General features: G+C 36.7%; 1 protein-coding gene across 2 annotated transcripts in view; it reads right to left on the bottom strand.

Annotated features, from left to right (window-relative positions):
* Positions 1-6,088: 6,088 nt before the first annotated feature.
* Positions 6,089-18,855, bottom strand: part of fgd5a (FYVE, RhoGEF and PH domain containing 5a) — a 50,348-nt gene continuing 37,581 nt past the window's right edge. Inside the window, exons 11-22 of one of the 2 annotated variants that reach the window (XM_065241502.2) lie at positions 18,740-18,798; positions 18,501-18,572; positions 17,763-17,831; positions 12,970-13,053; positions 12,801-12,880; positions 12,612-12,705; positions 12,090-12,227; positions 11,061-11,163; positions 10,661-10,797; positions 10,461-10,589; positions 8,950-9,104; positions 6,089-7,898 (exon numbers count right to left, since the gene is read on the bottom strand). In XM_065241502.2, coding sequence (XP_065097574.1) covers positions 7,862-7,898; positions 8,950-9,104; positions 10,461-10,589; positions 10,661-10,797; positions 11,061-11,163; positions 12,090-12,227; positions 12,612-12,705; positions 12,801-12,880; positions 12,970-13,053; positions 17,763-17,831; positions 18,501-18,572; positions 18,740-18,798 — 1,157 coding nt within the window. In that variant the 3' untranslated portion in view covers positions 6,089-7,861. The remainder of the gene's footprint in view (positions 7,899-8,949; positions 9,105-10,460; positions 10,590-10,660; positions 10,798-11,060; positions 11,164-12,089; positions 12,228-12,611; positions 12,706-12,800; positions 12,881-12,969; positions 13,054-17,762; positions 17,832-18,500; positions 18,573-18,739; positions 18,799-18,855) is intronic. The other variant, XM_065241503.2, reaches the window with a different exon arrangement.

Raw genomic sequence — 18,855 nt, 5'->3', positions numbered from 1 at the left:
GTCTAATTATTGGTCTGTCTGTCTTTCTGTCCGTCTGTCTAATTATCGGTCTCTCTCTGTCTGTCTGTCTGTCTGTCTGTCTGTCTAATTATTGGTCTGTCTGTCTGTCTAATTATTGGTCTCTCTGTCTGTCTGTCTAATTATTGGTCTCGCTGTCTGTCTGTCTGTCTAATTATTGGTATCTCTGTCTGTCTGTCTTTCTGTCTGTCTAATTATCGGTCTCTCCCTATCTGTCTGTCCGTCTGTCTGTCTGTCTAATTATTGGTCTGTCTGTCTGTCTGTCAAATTATCGGTCTCTGTCTGTCTGTCTGTCTTTCTGTCTGTCTAATTATCGGTCTCTCCCTATCTGTCTGTCCGTCTGTCTGTCTGTCTGTCTGTCTAATTATTGGTCTGTCTGTCTGTCTGTCAAATTATCGGTCTCTGTCTGTCTGTCTGTCTGTCTGTCTTTCTGTCTGTCTAATTATTGGTCTCTCTGTCTGTCCGTCAGTCAGTCAGTCAGTCTGTCTGTCTAATTATCTGTCTGTCTGTCTTTTTGTCTAATTATCGGTCTGTCTGTCTGTCTGTCTGTCTGTTTATATGACTCACTGACTGACTGTCTGTCTAATTATGGGTCTCTTTCTGTCTGTCTGTCTGTCTGTCTACCTGGTTACACTCTTAACAATGAAAGTGCTACACAATGCTATTAAATTGCTATGTTTGACTGTATGGTTCCATAAAGAACCTTTAACATCTGAAGAACCTTTATTTTTTTATGCTAGTTTATGAGTTCCTGGAAGTCAGACAGGTGTTCTGATTACCTGAAGGCTGGAGATTCCTAATGGAAACCTTTGGAAACTCCACTTAGGCCCGTCCCACACCTCTATAAGGAACAGACAGGAGGAAAAGCATTTAAAATACACACAGACACGCACACACATACTGTTTACAAAAAGCAGTAGTCACATGACGCTGAGTCACACACTGCCCCACCCCTTCATTCTAGGTCTCAGTCAGTGGTGTATAAAGCTCAGAGTTTCAGTCTTTCTATATTTAGTAGCATTCCGAAGGACTGTCCATTTATCCAAATTATCAAATAATGTGAAAACTGAGTTTATCAACTCCAGTTTAGGAGTGACTGGGACACAAAGTTCTGAAGTATGGAGAAGGAATAAGCGTGGGTTTATGATCTATAGTTTCACTTCTCTTTGGTTTTATAGAACTGCTTTTTGTCAGTCATACACATTTCTTCTTACATGCTTCATTTTTCCTCCTTATTCACTCTTCTTAATTTTTTACCCCTTATCTTAGCCATGTTATCATAGTTTGAGTCTTGTCTCACTTCTCATTTACTATTACTTCCCTTCTTTAAGTTTATTGTTATATGTTAGATTAATTTAACCAGGTCTGTAATGGGTTTAACTGTATGTTAACCCATGTGAAAAAGAAGTACACTTCTATAGTGTATTTAAAGTGCTCTATTTTTGTGCACTAATTTTGTACTTAGTATACAGTACAAAAAATTCTTCTTTATTGCTATTTAAGATAATCTTAAGAACACATATATGAGTACTTATCTGTGCTATTTTGAGCACCATAAATATGAACTAAAATGTATTTTTAAAATGTATTTTTTAATCTTTGTATAAAGTATTAACTTAATATTTTTTTTAATACAGAGGTAATATTTTAAAAGCACATTTAGATGTATTCATGTATTAAGATTTTTTATTATACTAAGTACAAAATGAGTTTATGAAAATAGAGCACTTTAAGTACATTATATAAGTGTACTACTTTTTCACCTTGGAAAGTATACGTACAGTAGAAAGAGGTATAAATTGTCTTAAATTAGTTTCAAAACTTTCCTTGCTGGTAAATCTCCACAGTATGGCAGTGAGGCTGAAGGCTGGCCAGCCAAACACAACTGGTTGAGGGTGGGGTCGGTGCCATTTTCCCTGCAATGTCCCCGCAGTGCCAGGGCAAACAGCAGTCTGTGAGTAATGACAGGAACCCAGTAGGGAGGAAAAGGAAACCCTTTCCCCTCCAAAGAAACATTCGTCTGGTAATCGACTGCTCCTTATCTGTTTCTGTCTTACTCCGTCACTCCTCGCACATAACTTTCTATTACATTGACACTAAAGGACAAATTGATTATGTTAAAACCGAGCGCTATATCTGTGGGATCCGTACCATTGACACATTTTTTTTCATACATTCTCACCACCACTTCATTTAAATAACCAGCGCATAGTACAATAACCTGGTTTGTACATGTTGTACCCTGTGGTGGGTTGTTACATTAGACAGTTTTTCTGTGTTCAAAGAGAAATGTTAATGTCTTTCTTCAAAAGAATGCATGATAATGACGATGACCTCATGGATACAGAGATAGCACTCTGAAACTCTGCCCTTTAACCAGAGATATCATAAATAGCGCATAAGGGTGACGATGACGGAAAATCCGGGAAAAAGCAAAGAGGAGAACTTTCCTAAACACAATAACCTGCTATGAAAGAGTGAGACGTATACAGGTGCACCTTTGACTGTTTGTAAACAAAATATGTTCATTTACCATTCAAATGTATTTCAAGCAGGCAAATAGACAAAGGAGCACAGGACCCACAACTAGATGAGATTTATAACAATGTGAACTATTTTTTAGTTGTGGCCAGTATTGAAAGTAGCACTCATTCATATAAAAACCAGGTAGTGTTAACACCTCGTATCTCATCTTTCCTGAGCCTAGAGGTTCATTGTTCATAAGGTCTTGAGGACACAGAAGAACAAAGAAGCACCTGTGTGTGGTTGGTTTTTGTTTCACAGTGAGGCTTACAGATGATATATATTATTAGATCCTCTAAAATAGCCAGTAAAAGTAAAAAAAAACTCTTTCTATCAAGTCTCAATTAAACTACAACACCAAACAAAATTTATAGAAATGGTTTGGCCTTTACAAGGTAGGCCTATTATTGTCTTGGTAACACTTTAAAACAAGGTTGTATTTGTTAACAATTAGTTAATGCATTAGCTTACATGAACTACCAATGAACAATACTTTTACAGCCTTTATTAATCTCAGTTCATGTTAATTATAAATAAATTAACTGAATTAATACATGCTGAAAAACTATATTGTTCATTGTTTGTTTATGAATACAACCTTATCGTAAAGTGTTACCATTTTCTCACTGCCTTTATCTTAAAGGAAAACACCACCGTTTTTCAATATTTCACTATGTTCTTAGCTCAACTTACACAAATTAATACAAACCTATCTTTATTCAATTCATGCACTTAATCTTTGTACAGCGCATCATAAATGTGTTAGCATTTAGCATAGCCCCATTCATTCCTTAGGATCCAAACAGGCGTGAATTTAAAATCCGCAAAACACTTCCATGTTTTTCCTTTTTAAAGACTGTTACATGTAAGTATGGTGGCTCAAAATAAAACGGCGATTTTGGTGGCTTCTAAATTCATCCTTGTTTCCTAAGGAATGAATGGGCTAAGCTAAACGCTAACACAAACATGACGCGCTGTACAAAGATTAAGTGCACACATTGAAAAAAGATAGGAATGTATGAATTCATCTAGGTTGAGGTAAAAAATAGTATAAGATTGAAAAACGGTGCTGTTTTCCTTTAAAACTGTTAAGCAGCATTTTAAATGTGCATTGGTAGTCTTTTATATGCAGTGAAATTCCTTTCCTAAATTTTGAAGTTTAATCAACTTGAATTTACAGTTAATTTCAACTTTCTTGAAAAATGAAAATGAAGTTAGCTTAAAGGGACTGTAAGTAGGATTTTAAGTGTTTTAATAATCAAAATCAATTCATAAATATGTCCTCGTTGGTGTCAAATGACCTCTGCCAATGATCTGACTTTTCTTTGTAAGCTTCAAATTTCTTCTCTTTACTTACATTGAACGGGTAAATCCAAGGAGGCTTCCATGTCGTTACGCCGTATTGATAAACTATAATAGCAGAGAGGGACAAAAAGCACTTGCCTACCAACGCGTTTCCACAATGCGTTTTCGTTCAGAACACATGAACTAGCTGAAACGGACAAGGAGATCAGTGAGTACATAATGGCAACCATATTTGCAACACCCATTTGGAAAAGCAAGGCGCTAGAGAGCACTATTCGTTTGACTGCAAAATACAATTTCACCACTAGATGGGGTAAATCCTACTTACCGTCTCTTTAATTTATTTCAACTTTATTTTTCTCAAATATATATAGCAAATTCTCACTAGTCAAAAAAGTTTAAATTAATTGTAAATTCAAGTTGATAAAACTTCCAAATTGAAGTGCAACAAGGAATTTTTACAATGTATGTAGCTGAGGTTGAGGAAAAAGATGCACCGATATATCGGCCTATAATCGGTATTGGCAGATACAGCAAAAGCAGTTTTTTTCCACTATTGGACATCTGCTCAATGTTTAAAAACAGCCAATGATCATTGCAGATTATATCTTGGCAATTAAAAGGGGCAGAAAATCAGAGTGTGTGTTAATTTTGAATTGGAGTTTGTACGATGTGCACTTCTAGGATTTCATGACATAATAATTAGAAACAAGCTGTAAAAAGCAAAACTATTGGTATCTACTGACATCAGTATCGACATAAATTTTGTATCAGTGCATCCCTAAAAAAAAAGCTTGCATTCAGATACTTAATACACAGTGCTCACCTGAACATACAGGGACATACACTCTCTCCTTTACATCTACTTTGACTGATATGCTAACAAAGTATAAAGTAATGCTAATATAATCGTTAAGGCAATGAAACGGTTCGAATTTATCTATAACTCTTTCGTTATTGGGTCAGGGTAGCTCAAGGGAGTGTGGCAACTAGAACAGTCCCATTTCTCTCTTACCATCTTTAACATCCTTTTTCTCAATTCTATTGCCACACCATGGTCATCTTTCTGCTTTACTCAGACTTTTTCTATCCTTTGCTTTCCAAGTTATTTTACAGTATATTATTAGTCTCATTTGTATCCATGCCCTGAATGAAGCTTTATCTAATGAGAACATGCGGTGTCTATAACAGACAAAGGACTATTTGACCTAAAACAGCATTTTTGACTTATCTGAGTTGTGTTTTTCCAGGAGTGAATAGGGATTATAGTACAAAACTGATTCCAGATCAGTGTCAAAATAATAACACCCTGCCTTTATCAGGGGCTTACAATAGGACAGCAGACTTCTGCATCATTAATATTTCAAAGGATGAAAAGAAATAGGGTGAAATGCTTTGTGCAGTTTCTTTTCTCATCAGATCATACTGTATCAATAATTTAAGCATTCTGCTGCTTAATCAACCTCTCTGCCTTAGACCACATTGATAAAACTAATTATCTTAACCTGGTCACATTACTAGGCTACAGTTTGATAATAGAGCTTACACACTGAAAGATTTTTTTAGGTAATGGCTGTACTAGCATCGACCTTGTATTAGCATTATACAAACTGTCAAAAAAATAAAAAATACAAAAAAGCTACAAAACTGTACCTTTTCTTTCTCTAAGGTGGTACCCTTAAAGGATCATTTTTGTACCTTTATGGGTATACACACATTAAAATGGACATTGTGAGGAACAATTCTGTACTAGTTAAATTTTAGGGGTACAAAACAGTTAACAATAGATCCTTAAGGTACAATAATATACTTAAAAAGATACAGCATTGTATTATGTTTATATTACATGTAAAGGTACAAAACACGACCTTAGGGTACTACCACAGTGACAGAAAAAAACTGTTTTGTATCTTTTTCTGACAGTGCAGTGTGTCCTTTGTCTTGTAGCATCCCTACAGACTGACAGTGAAAAGGCATGATTTTTGCACAAGTGCATGCTGCCCCCTACAGGTTATACTGTATAATAACAGTTCTAGTATTTGTACAGTACATTTTATAGGCAATATTTTCTTCTGCTCAGAGACATACTGCTAAGCACCTGATATCAGCTTAGCATAATGCAAAAACAAAAACAAAAAAAACATGTATAAACAGTTGCAGGAAAACAATGAAAAACACTTTGTTGTACTTTACAATGTGAGATTCATAATAAGAGTGAAAAACAGGCATGAGAATAAACAGGTGCATTCTCTCCTCCTTTTAATTATGTACATTTACATTATTTTTCTGTATGCAGGGCCTTCATATAACTTCATAACGCCTTCAGGAAGAAACAGTTTAACCACAGATAAAAATGTTACAGCGCTAGAGATCAAATAACTGAAAATTAATACTGGCACTTTTTCAGTTTTATAGGAAACCTTTTAAAAGTGTAACATTCAAAGACACATGAAACAAAAAAACATCTGATAAAAGCCATTTACTTAAGAAAAATTAAGGCTCAGTTGAACTTAGACTTAAATTTGAATGCTTGCCGTTCTTTCCAGTGCATGTGATAAAACATATTAACAATATTTAACCTCAATACAATCCAGTTAAAATTTCTTCAGCGATATCAAATGCAATACAGAACACTACAACATCACAGGCCTTTACTATACAGCAAGATACCCATATGAACAATGAAGGCTTTTCCCATACCAGTTGTTGTAAAATACAAACCATATCTTTCAGAATTAAAATTCAATTCAGTAGAAAAGTGGATGTTTTACATTATTGGTCAATATGTTAGTTATTAAAATCACATCATTAGACAATTAATGAAAAATGTAGTGGTACAGTAGTGTTGAGAGTTTAAAACTCTAATAACTAAAGGCCTATGTAATGTAGGCCTAAATAAAACATGTGGCACTTGGTTATTTCAATGAAAGGTTAAAGCGTTCACATTATTTGCATACTGATTTGCACAAGGTTTTACCCGACGTGTCCTTTGAATGTACGCGCCTTCTCCTTACAGAAAATAACCATACACCATAGATGTCACACAAATACAGCAGTAACTGGAGCTATTGCTACTACTGTAATAGTATAATGATGCAGTTAGGATCTCTTTCAAGATCAATTTTATTATTATTTTTTTTATTATTTTGTAGTAGCAATAACTGTTGTGAATGTTGAAATTGTTCATCACTATGCTCGCCATTACAATTTTGTGTTAGAACTGGATGTAAACTGTAATATGACTACATAATGTGATAACATCACAGCAAATAATAGCAATATTTTATCTAGCAGCAAATTAAATACATTACACTTTGAATTGTCAGAGTATTCCGAGTAAAATGTACAGCTCGCCTCAGTTAGGCTATACAAATCCAAATGTAAATACACTTCACATGGTGTCATTTTATATAAAACATGATTGCGGTACGATATGCCAATATGCATGCTTGGATGTTAAATGAAATGAACATTTACTATAACAAGCCTATCGTAATTACTGTCATAAATCCCTTGCATTTAAGTTAATTTTTAATTTTACATGAATTCATTGCTTTAGTGTATAAATGACTGCACTGAATTTTATCTGCATATAGAAAGATAGTTGCAGTAAAAAAAAACGTCCACACAAGTAAGTAGTTATATAACAGTCATTCACGACACCTGAGCAAACTGAGGCTTCACTGAACAGCACTGAATACATTTTGGCACTTTATTAAGTCTGTAAATTTTAAAAAGTGAGGCAATGGACAGCATGCAAGAGGAAAACACCAAGCCTTGTGTGACCTTATGCACGCTTTAAAACTCTGTCCATAAATTCAGCAGCCAAAAAGAAAATAGTGATTAAAACGAAGGTATCCATGGTTTGATTCTGCTGGTTTGTCAGGCACAGGCAACTGTGATGTGATTTAAGTGTTGAAGACCATAATGAGTTTAGGTGTCTAGAATTGTGCCGGAGCGATGAAAAGATGACCTTGCCCAGAGTTTTGCTGTCAACTGAGCAAATAGGTAGATACTATAACACTGTGGCTTCTTCCATCGCGTTTACCCACCTGCAAAACAAGTTACATTTCCTTTTATTTATTGAATTTTGGACATATAAATTAAATAAACTATAACTAAAATCTTTTATCACAGAATAATAAGTGACAAAAAACAAATTTAATAGCAAAAATGTGTGTGTGTTTGAATGGCATGTGGTACTTTTAAATTTATTTTAAAGGGACACTCCACTTTTTTTGAAAATATGCTAATTGTCAAGCTCCTCTAGAGTTAAACACTTGATTTTTACAGTTTTGGAATCCATTCAGCTGATCTCCGGGTCTGGCGCTAGCACTTTTAGCATAGCTTAGCAAAATCCATTGAATCTGATTAGACCATTAGCATCTCGCTAAAAATTAACCAAAGAGTTTCGATATTTTTCCTATTTAAAACTTTACTCTTCTGTAGTTACATCATGTAGTAAGACCGACACAAGAGAATTAAAAGTTGTGATTTTCTAGACAGATATGGCTAGGCACTATACTCTCATTCTGGCGTAATAATCAAGGACTTTTATGATGTAACATGGCTGCGGCAGACGCAATGATATTACACAGCCCCTGAAAATAGTCCCCTTGGTTACTGTCAAAAGCAGGGGTCTATTTTTGAGAACTGTGTAATATCATTGCGCCTGCTGCACCCATGGTAAGGCAGCAAAGTCCTTTTCAGGGGAGCTGGAAAATGAGCCCATTTTTTTTTTTAAAAGTGGAGTGTTCCTTTAAAGCAACACTATGTAGTTTCCATGTAAAAATGTCTTACAGCTCCCCCATGTGGTTGAAAAGCGCAACAGTGCCTGGTATCAGACACTCTTCTGCAGGCAGGGGGAGGTGCGGGGCTGTGTGCTCTACCCTCCACCACCACTTTCAGAGTGTGCTTGTAGCAGCTAGGAGGTTGCTCAGGTTGCAGCAACAGTACAATTTGTCCAGTTAAAAGTTGTTCTATCACTGAAATAATTTTAGAGACATTATTTAAAGGTAAAAAAAACTACATAGTGTTGCTTTAAAGCTGTCGAGTGGACATTACTATTATTGTGTTGTATTTAGGCATGTTTCTGTATTATACCTGCGTGCAGTGTGTTGGTCATCTGCTTTGAAGGTGTAATAGAGTGTTTTTTTATGATAAAGCTGGAAAACACCGTCCGTGTCTTCTCCCTCTGACCGATCAGACAGCTTTACGGTAAAACCCTGCAGTGGGAGACTTTCAGATGCTACTTTATCCTGTAGACAGAGACAAGACATAGATATCTCCATGTGCACTAGGAAACAAAGAAAAGGCCATGCAAAAATCTAAAGCTAAAGTCAAATTTAAATTTGTATCGTAAGGGTTGGCACAATTTTTGAATCTCCATTACTCTTAAAGGTTTCATTAATTTCTGCCTAAAAATGCATACATTTTCAGGCCTAAAAATTATTATTTTAAAATGCCCTCCTTTCTTTTTTCAGGTTGTTTATGACCACAGGGACCTCGTATCCCCAGCAAGCAATAGCCGCCCGTCATCTCACCGTGGTTAACCATAGCCCACTCTCAAAAACAATGGTGCTAAATAGCACTAAAAGTGTTTCACTGGCTCGTAATCATAGAGGAAAGATTTCAAAAGCTACATTATATAGCACCTATGTAGAACCAATTACAGGGTGACTAGCACCATTTATGGTACTACATAGCACCATATAATTCTACATAGTAACTATATAACACTTAAAGTAGTTCCCCTATAATTATGAGCCATTAAAACACTTTTAGTGCTATTTAGCATCATTTTTTAGAGTGTAGTAATCCATTACTAGCCAAAATAAACTTAAATTTGGTTACATTTCCTTTTTGCCAAAATAACTTGCGAGATATTCCATCATGTAAGAAAGTCAACAGCGTTTCATTTACTTTATTTCATTTATTTTTGGGCTACGCTTAGACAAAGTGGCGGCCGGTGACTTCTTTTTGAAGTTCGTCACAATATGTATGTAGCCCGTCATGTGTGTGGTTCGTAATTTCAAAATGTGTGTTCGGCACATCAAGTGAACCTATGTGCATCATGTGTCTTGTCAAAATAAATGCCTGCTGCAGACGCGTCAAAAGGGTTTATGATAAAAGAGATGCTGGCATTTGCCAGATACTCGAATAATCTCATGCGTAATCAGAGTTTAGTGTTAAGGGAGTGTCTTGCTTGTATTTTGTGAATGTGAGCGTCTCTTTTATCATAAACAGTTTCGAAATGTGTGCAGCAGGCACTTATTTTGACAAGACACGTGATGCACGTGGTTCACATGACGCAACAAACACATATTTTGAAAACATGAGCAACACACATAACACATATTTTGAATTTGCGCCCCTCGGAAGAACAGTCACGAGCCGCCACTGCTTAAGCATCTAATACATTTTTATTAATAACCAATGTTTTTTACGGATATTACAGTGGACACCCTTCAAACGCAAATTGCTTGCTGGGTGGTGCCTACAGGAGTAGTGTAATGTAATCTAAATGATTTCTGTATCTAGATGTGATGTATATATAGTATGTTAGTGTGTGTAATCTAATACACACTGGTGTAGGAGACTCTGGGCCCCCTCACCTCTCGTGCTTTAAAGGTGTAGAGCACCTTGTCTTTGAGCAGGAACCACAGCCTCTTCCACTTCCTTTTGCTCTTTTTGCGTCTCTGCAGACTGCCACTCATAGTGGAACCCTCTGCACCCACAGACACCTGCACACACACAGGTTATGTGTTATTATTTAGCATAATTTTTCAATAAGTTTATGGGGACGTGTGTGTACCTGTGTGAGAGGCGAAGTGCTCTTTCTGTTCCTCCACAGACTCGGTGGCTGGAGGCTTTGAAACACAGCAGATAAAGGTCTGCTGGCCCTGTTTGTGTGGGGACTTGCACTCCCACATGTTCCAGGAATATTACCACCTACATGAACACACAAGCATTAGAAACAAACATTAACCAAGTTAATGTTGAATTAACAAATAATAATTTAATAAAAACAAAAACATTGTTTACCCTCTTAAAAAGAAGAATTGAGAATAAGACAAACTAAGGTAACAACTGAAAAAGTTTAATGGTCACTGTGATACTAAGTATAAAATGATTTGAATAGTTTAACATATTTTGTACTATTCCTAACCAAAAGTCTGTAAAACCGTTCTTACATTTTGGTCTGTTAGACGTACCTCTCTTTCTGAGCTCGGCATAACAGTGGTCACACACTTTAGCCATCCTGTCCTTCAGATACTTAAGAGGGTATCTGTTCCTCGAGCAGGAACGACACACCACCTAAAAATAAAAACAATTAACACAAAACTGTTGAAAAAGTAATATAATCAACAATACACAACATGTAACAATCAGGACCGGCTCCAAATATGAGATGAAAGGTGGGCCAAGTGATATTCCAGGTGGACCGGCGGATTGGGGGGGGGGGGTCTTTAATGCTTTAATCTCACATGTCTATAGTTTTAATATCATATATTTAAGACAATTGTTAGGGGTGTTTGTTACTGTTGTGTTTGTGTTTTCTTGATTTTTAATATTTTTTGTACATATTTTGGAACTATTCAGTAACTTTATAAATATATAAATGGTTAACATGTTTATTTTTACATTATCTCTTTTTGCATTTATAATATTATTTTGACCCCTCAACAGATCTTGGATTAATTCAGTAACTTTAGAATTGTTAAAAAGGGACAGTTCTTTTAAAGGCATACCGCAGAACTTTTTGGCCACTATGGGGTGCTAGACATGTATTTTTCACGTCTAGCGTCCCTAGAGGCCACAAGCGCCACAGCACTGTCGCAAAGGAAAAGAAGGCACTCTTTAGGTCACAAAGTGTGCCTTCCAGCTTGTCATATGAATATAATTTCATGGGTTTGATCTCCTCCGACAGAACCTCAGACAAAACTTTGGGTTTCTTTTTCTTAGTTGCTGCTTCGGCCATGACAAAAACATCAGGAAAATAAATAGTTGCGCTCTCATGTCCGAATTTGAGGAAGTGGAGGAAGTGATGTATGCCGTAAAGCAGATTTTTGTAGTTCTTTTTGTGCTCGGGTTACTACGATCCAGACCCCGTCAGGCTATGGTAGACATGTCATTCAACCTATTTTAAGTCGATGCACCATCACAAGGGTCTTGAAAATATAAAACTAGAAAGTGTCACTTTAAAATAACCAGGCCCACTCTGACAGGATTCAATGTTTTACCTTTCCGCATGCATTGCAGTGATGTCGTCGCAGTGTTAGACTGAAATCAGACGTGCAGTTCATGCACATCATTACATGTGAAACAGGAACCAGAACAGGTGCGGCCTCTCCTAAAGACATCCATAGTTTCTCTCTAGCCTGTGGATGGACACATTGACAGTGATGCAACATGGGTCAGAAATCGCCATTTAATTATTTACTTTCTCAAAGAGAAAAAGTAAGATATTTTGAGGAATGTTTGTAACCAAACCGATCAAAAGCCCCATTGACTTCCATAGTATTCTTCTTTCCAACTATGGAAGTCAATGGGGCCTTTGATCGGTTAGGTTACAAACATTCCTCAAAATATCTTCCTTCGTGTTCATCAAAACAAAGAAATGTATACAGGTTTGTAACAATATGACAGTGAGTAAATAAAAACAGAATTTAAATTTTTGGGTGAACTGTCCCTTTAAACAAAATTGTGGTGCATAAAAACTAGTTAGAAATTGTACAATGGAATTTAAAATGATGATTTCAGACCTCACTAGAACAACTGAAGGTGTTGAGACCCGCAGCATGATCTGCTATAGCTCTGCTCAGCGTGTGAAACCAGTCCTCTCTCTCTCCTAAAGAACTATCACAGACAGAACAAGGGTGTGAGAGAGAGATGAAGTGTGTGAAGCTACCGAATTACAGTAGTACAGACAGCATGCATGGAAATGTGATTACCTCGCTGAGAGTGTGATGGTAACATCACCGACTTCTATCCTGAGTGTGTTGAGCACATTGTCTAAAACTGGTTTACTGACCTGTGAAAATATATAAAAATATCAAATTTAGATCTGCTTTATTAACGAAGTACATCCAGCTATTGATACAAAACTGATCTGTGACTCACCTTCATCCCACTTAGAGTAAGTGTGTTCTTTAGTCTGTATTTACCGTCCTGCTGAGGATATGTGTACAGCATTACATCATTCATCTGCAACACAAAACAAACACTACAATAAGATCTCCTATACATCCAATATGCACAGTTATAAACAACATGAGTGCAATTTGTAGCACTTTATTATTACATTTTATATTATGGGGTTATTTTTAAAAGAATGCTTTATTCTGATTGGTTGATATGTGTCTACGTGTGTGCATTATTTATTTTTCAATAAACATACACCTATGAAGTAGTTCCAGGTCTGTTGACCGCATTACAGTTATCACTACACCAAGTGATAATACTGAAAAAAGGGGGTTATGGGAAGTTGAAATTGAATTAAAACTATAAAAATAAATAGATATATGTGTGGTAGTAAGTGGTTGGTATTACACAGTGGGTGTGCATTGTTTTCGAATAATTCAACAGCCTGCCGTCAATTATTCCTTACTATTCATTTAGATTTACTCAGATTTGCGCTGACAGTGTGGTACAGGGTAACATAACAGGGTTTCCACTCTAAGCCAAATGTCAAGTTCCCTGACTTTCACTAAAAAGTTGAATTTTCTTGACCTATGTCTAATCTGCAGTGAGCCTGATAATGTAGTGTTTATAAAGAAATTAGCCTAAATGTGTGAAATAAATAAACAGTGCCAATAAACGGCTGTTTAGATTGTAGTCTCACTTGAAATCTGTGGAGGCTTGGACCCGAAAACGGCATTCCTAACTAAACAAGCGGATTATATTAAATGCAAACTAAAACAAACAAAAAAGAAACAAAATCCCTGATGTTCCATGACATGGACAAAAAATATAAAATCCCCTGACTTTCAATGTTTGGAAAAGACCTTTAAAATTCCAGGATATTCCAGAAATTCCATGACCCATGGGAACCCTGAGATGTTTTTAATATTATTTAATATGATTAATATTTAAATTATTTAATATTATTAATATACTTGTAAATGTAAATATAATGCTTATACCCGTCAGGTGAAAATGCTTCATGTTAAATCATGCTAACTTCTTGCTAAATAATGCTGGCTTCATGCTTACTACATGTTAAATCATATAAGCTTCAGGCTAACTTCATGCTTAATCATGCTAGCTTCATGCTAGCTTCATGCTAAATCATGCTAGCTTCATTCTAAATCATGCTAGCTTTATGTTAAATCATGCTCAATCATGCTTACTTCATGCTAAATCATGCTAAATCATGCTAGCTTCATGCTAAATCATGCTAGCTTCATGCTAAATCATGCAAACTTTGTTAAATCATGCTAAATCATGCTTTCTTCATGCTAAATCATGCTAGCTTTATGTTAAATAATGCTCAATCATGCTTACTTCATGCTAAATCATGCTAGCTTCATGCTAAATCATGCTAGCTTCATGCTAAATCATGCTAGCTTCATGCTAAATCATGCTAACTTCATGCTAAATCATGCTAACTTTATGTTAAATCATGCTAAATCATGCTTCCTTCATGATAAATCACGTTAGCTTTATGCTAAAGCTAGGGTGACCATACATGCCATTCTTCCTGGACGCGTCCTTGCCAGGATTTTGGTGCGTCTTCCGGAAGTCGCATTTGTTGACCGCATATGTCATTCAGTTAAAAACATAAGACATACAATCGTAGTTTCATTCTTACCTTAAAATGTAACTTTTGCTTTTTTGTAATAATAATAATAATAATAATCTTCTATGACGTATTCTGTCGACAAACACATCTTCCGAAAGACGCACCCAAAATCCTGGCCAGGACGTACCATAGCATCATGTTTGCTTTATGCTAACATGCCAGCTAGAATACTAAAGTAAACTTCTTAAGAATAGACGTTTATCCTGTTAACCACCTTTCAAACTGTTTTAAACTTTCAGACCAGGCTTTGTCAAGCCAACATAAAATTGGACTTTTAAACTTAACTATCATTTAATACTGTAAGTCACACAATTTGATACAGTATTTGTGACCATGTCTGTGAAATCCAGCCTACAGTCTCATAGTCTAACTTTGAGATTTGCAGCATCAAAGTTTAATTTTAATCACTGACATAACCTTACTTATACAGATATCAAGGTTATATTTTGACAAAATGTTTGGATGATTTTATGTAAATCAATTTTTTTCACAGGCAGGGTTACACATCATTCATAACCATAGCAAAATTTTGTATGTAAAAGTTTAAAAAGTATAACGGTGATATGTTTCTCTCACCAAAAATGTAATCTTTGTGTCCTTTTTGGTTGTGTTTTTGTCCACCACATGAGGGCAGTAAAACCTAAAAGTTTTCACACCGATCTGTTTTATTTCTGTCTACAGATTTTTCCACAAAGTTAGCACGTTCACTTTAGCACTCAACAAAGCAATTCACACGTTCAATACAATAGCGTTTGCTTGATCCAATGGACTATTTTCTATCCTCTAGTCCTGACAATGATGTAGTTGTGCTAGGAATACACGCTCACGCCCGTATAAAGTCTAGCCCCACACTTAAAACCATTGTGTTTGCTTGACATATATAGCTCCAAACAAAAGAGGTGACATCATCAAACATAAAAAGTGCGTGCCCCAAACATCCGCAGTTCAGAGGCAGGGTCCAGGAATTCAGCCCGACACTCCTGAGAAAGCCTTTTGGGTGGAGGCCGTAGGACAGGGACAACAAAAACATAAACACTGACAGCCACAACAACCCTGAAACGGCTCAGAATGTAATGGAAATAACAATGCTGTAAATGAAAACGCTATCAATTCTGCTCTACGAACCCCCTGAGACCTGGGTGAAGAAACATGCGAGAAAACAAACAACTATGATGTCCATAGTGCTATAACACATTTACAGTAGCTACAAAAACAAGCTCCCAAACTTAAAACTGCACTCTGTAGTCAGTACTTATTCTGGAGTATACAATTATTTTATAGTTTTCTATTCATTATAGCTCAGTACAGATGAGCAGGGTTCAGTAGGGTTTTACACAATGATTTTTTTAGATATTTCAAATATGTACCTTTTCAATAATTTCCATGACATACCCAGGCCATCAACAACTCAGTTTTACAAATAACCTGATATGACTTTCATGAACATGGCAACTCAGTCCCTATGCATTTCCGATCCAGAAGCCATCCTTCAAAGATATTACACACTGTATGACTTTTTTGTAGGGCAGAGGTGGAAAACGATACAAGCAGTGATGGGTAGTTTTGATGGGAGGAAAGGGCCCTTGGGCATTAGTGCATGACTGATGGTTGCTTGGCTGTGTTTTTTGAGCCGATTCACTTATTACACCATAAATTACATTCGGATCTGTGCGAGTACTGGTTATCAGGGGGCTCTCTGACATCATCACTTCGCACCCAGACTCTGTGACATAAGTCACAAGCTCTCATAAATCGGTATAAATCAAAGCTTGATAGACTCAGAGAGGGTTTCAGAGTTAAAGGGACACTCCACTTTTTTTGAAAAAATACTAATTTTTCAGCTCCTCTAGAGTTAAACATTTAATTCTTACCGTTTTGGAATCCATTCAGCACATTTCCGGGTCTTGCGCTATCACTTTTAGCATAGCTTAGCATAAGCCATTGAATCTGATGAGACCATTAGCATCGCGCAAAAAAATAACCAAAGAGTTTCGATATTTTTCCTATTTAAAACTTGAAGTACGTAGTGCCCGAAATTAGTCCCCTGCTTTTGAAAGTTACTAAGGGGACTATTTTCGGCTGCTGCGTAATTTCATTGAGCCTCCTGCAGCCATGTTACAGCAGCAAAGTCCTTAATTATTACACCAGAATGAGAGGATAGTTCTTAGCCATATCTGTCTAGAAAATCACAACTTTTAATTTTCCATCTTAGTACAAGATGTTACTACAGAAGAGTCAAGCTTTATATAGGAAAACATATAGAAACTCTTTGGTTATTTTTTTGCGCGATGCTAATGGTCTAATCAGATTGAATGGATTGTGCTAAGCTATGCTAAAAGTGATACCGCCGGACCCGGAGATGGATTCCGAAAAGGTACAAATCAAATGTTTAACTCGAGGGGAGCTGGAAAATGAGCATATTTTCAAAAAAGTGGAGGCGTCCCTTAAGGATAGTGCGTGAGAGATTAAAATATAAAAGCCCCTCCAGTTTCTAAAATCTTGTGAAATAAGCCCCTCAATGCCTAAAACAAACTTTACACTGTGTACATGTGTAAAAGATGTGTTTGCTAAAGAGAACAAACGCAAAATGTAATGGCAAATCTGTGCAGAGGCCAGAAGGAGCCTAATATTACGGCGACACAGACTCAAATCTTCTCAGATGACATTATTAAAGCATGAAATTGTATTTCAGCGATCACATCCAGGTAAACAGAACTATTTGCTTGAACATTTTAGTGTTGTTTTCAGCTGTAGCGAATCAGTGTCGATCTGTTTTTCTCAGGATCTACTTCTGTCAGTATACTACAGACAGGAAGCTGGCATCCAATGACCTACAGCAGACATCCTGAGGGGAAACAGGACCCTCGAAAACAAGAGGGGTGGGGGCAGCCTTAGCTAATTTAACCTTCAGTGTCTGAAATAATTCGAACACATGCTTGCTCACTAGGGACGTTAACCTGGATGATGTGTTTGTGTGTGTGTGTGAAGACTTACGTGTGTGAAGTAAAAAAAAATGCAGGGCAACCCATTCATAAGATTAATTAGGCTAATGAAGCATAATGTAAATGTGCATTGTGTGAAATCATAAATCAGATAAAGTATGACAAGATACCAGGAAGAGGTGTCTTGGCTGTCGGCATTTACGAGAGACTTTCATCAGAGTGCCCTCCTTGACAAAAACCTGAAATACACACAAATGTCAGAGGCCAGGTAAGTTATGAATGAGGGTGTAAACCAGTTGACTCTTTGATATCTACTGAAATAACAGTTACTAATCTTTCAGGTTTAACAGCCAGTAAAAGAAATAGTAAACTATAAACAGGAAATCACAAACATTGCCTATGTGCTTCACGAGAACTGTTTGTATTTCTGTTATACATAGCAGACTTGTAGGCAGTGGCAGCCGGTGACTTCTTTTTTTGAGGGCGCTCCATGCGAAGTCGACACAACATGTATGTAGCCCATCATGTGTGTGGTTCTCAATTTTCAAAATATGTGTTTATGATAAAAGAGACGCTCGTGTTTGCCAGATACTCGCATAATCTCATGCGTAATCAAAGTTTCCTGTTAAGGGAGTGTCTTGTGTGTATTTTGTGAACGTGAGCTTCTCTTTTATCATAAACGGTTTTGACGCGTGTGCAGTAGGCACTTATTTTGACAAAACACGTGATGCACATGGTTCACATATTGCAACAAACACATATTTCGAAAACACAAGCATCACACATGATACTCCGAACACATATTTTGAATTTGTGCCCCTCGGATGAGCAGTCACGAGCCGCCACTGCTTGTAGACAAGGCAGCCTACAAGGGTGTAAAACAGATCAGTACAGTATATAGTATTTACCCTTCCTGGCTGAAGAAGGTCTCTCTTGCCCCTCACACTGTAGTCAATGTGGACCAGTCGGAGCAAGTTCTCCTGAAAATACAGAGGAGAAATAAAGATGAAGAGACCAACAGAGAATGATTCAGGGAATGAGGTCTTTTCACACTGCTGTCTTTGTCTCTGGACACCTGGACAATTTCATGACATCATCTCTACTCTTCCCTTTTATCAACACTTTAGTTCACACAGAAACAACTCACCCCATGTTTTAGATTGTCATTAACCTGGTCGGCAACCTCTGACACGATTGCCAATGCAGCTGTTGATAAGAAGTCAAAACCATAATTAATGTTCGTACAGTTCAGAGATGGGAAAT

This window comes from Paramisgurnus dabryanus, chromosome 14 (genome assembly GCF_030506205.2).
Source record: "Paramisgurnus dabryanus chromosome 14, PD_genome_1.1, whole genome shotgun sequence".
NCBI lineage: Eukaryota > Metazoa > Chordata > Actinopteri > Cypriniformes > Cobitidae > Paramisgurnus > Paramisgurnus dabryanus.
The sequence above is the reverse complement of the archived record's forward strand: the minus strand, read 5'-3'. Positions and strand labels throughout refer to the sequence as shown.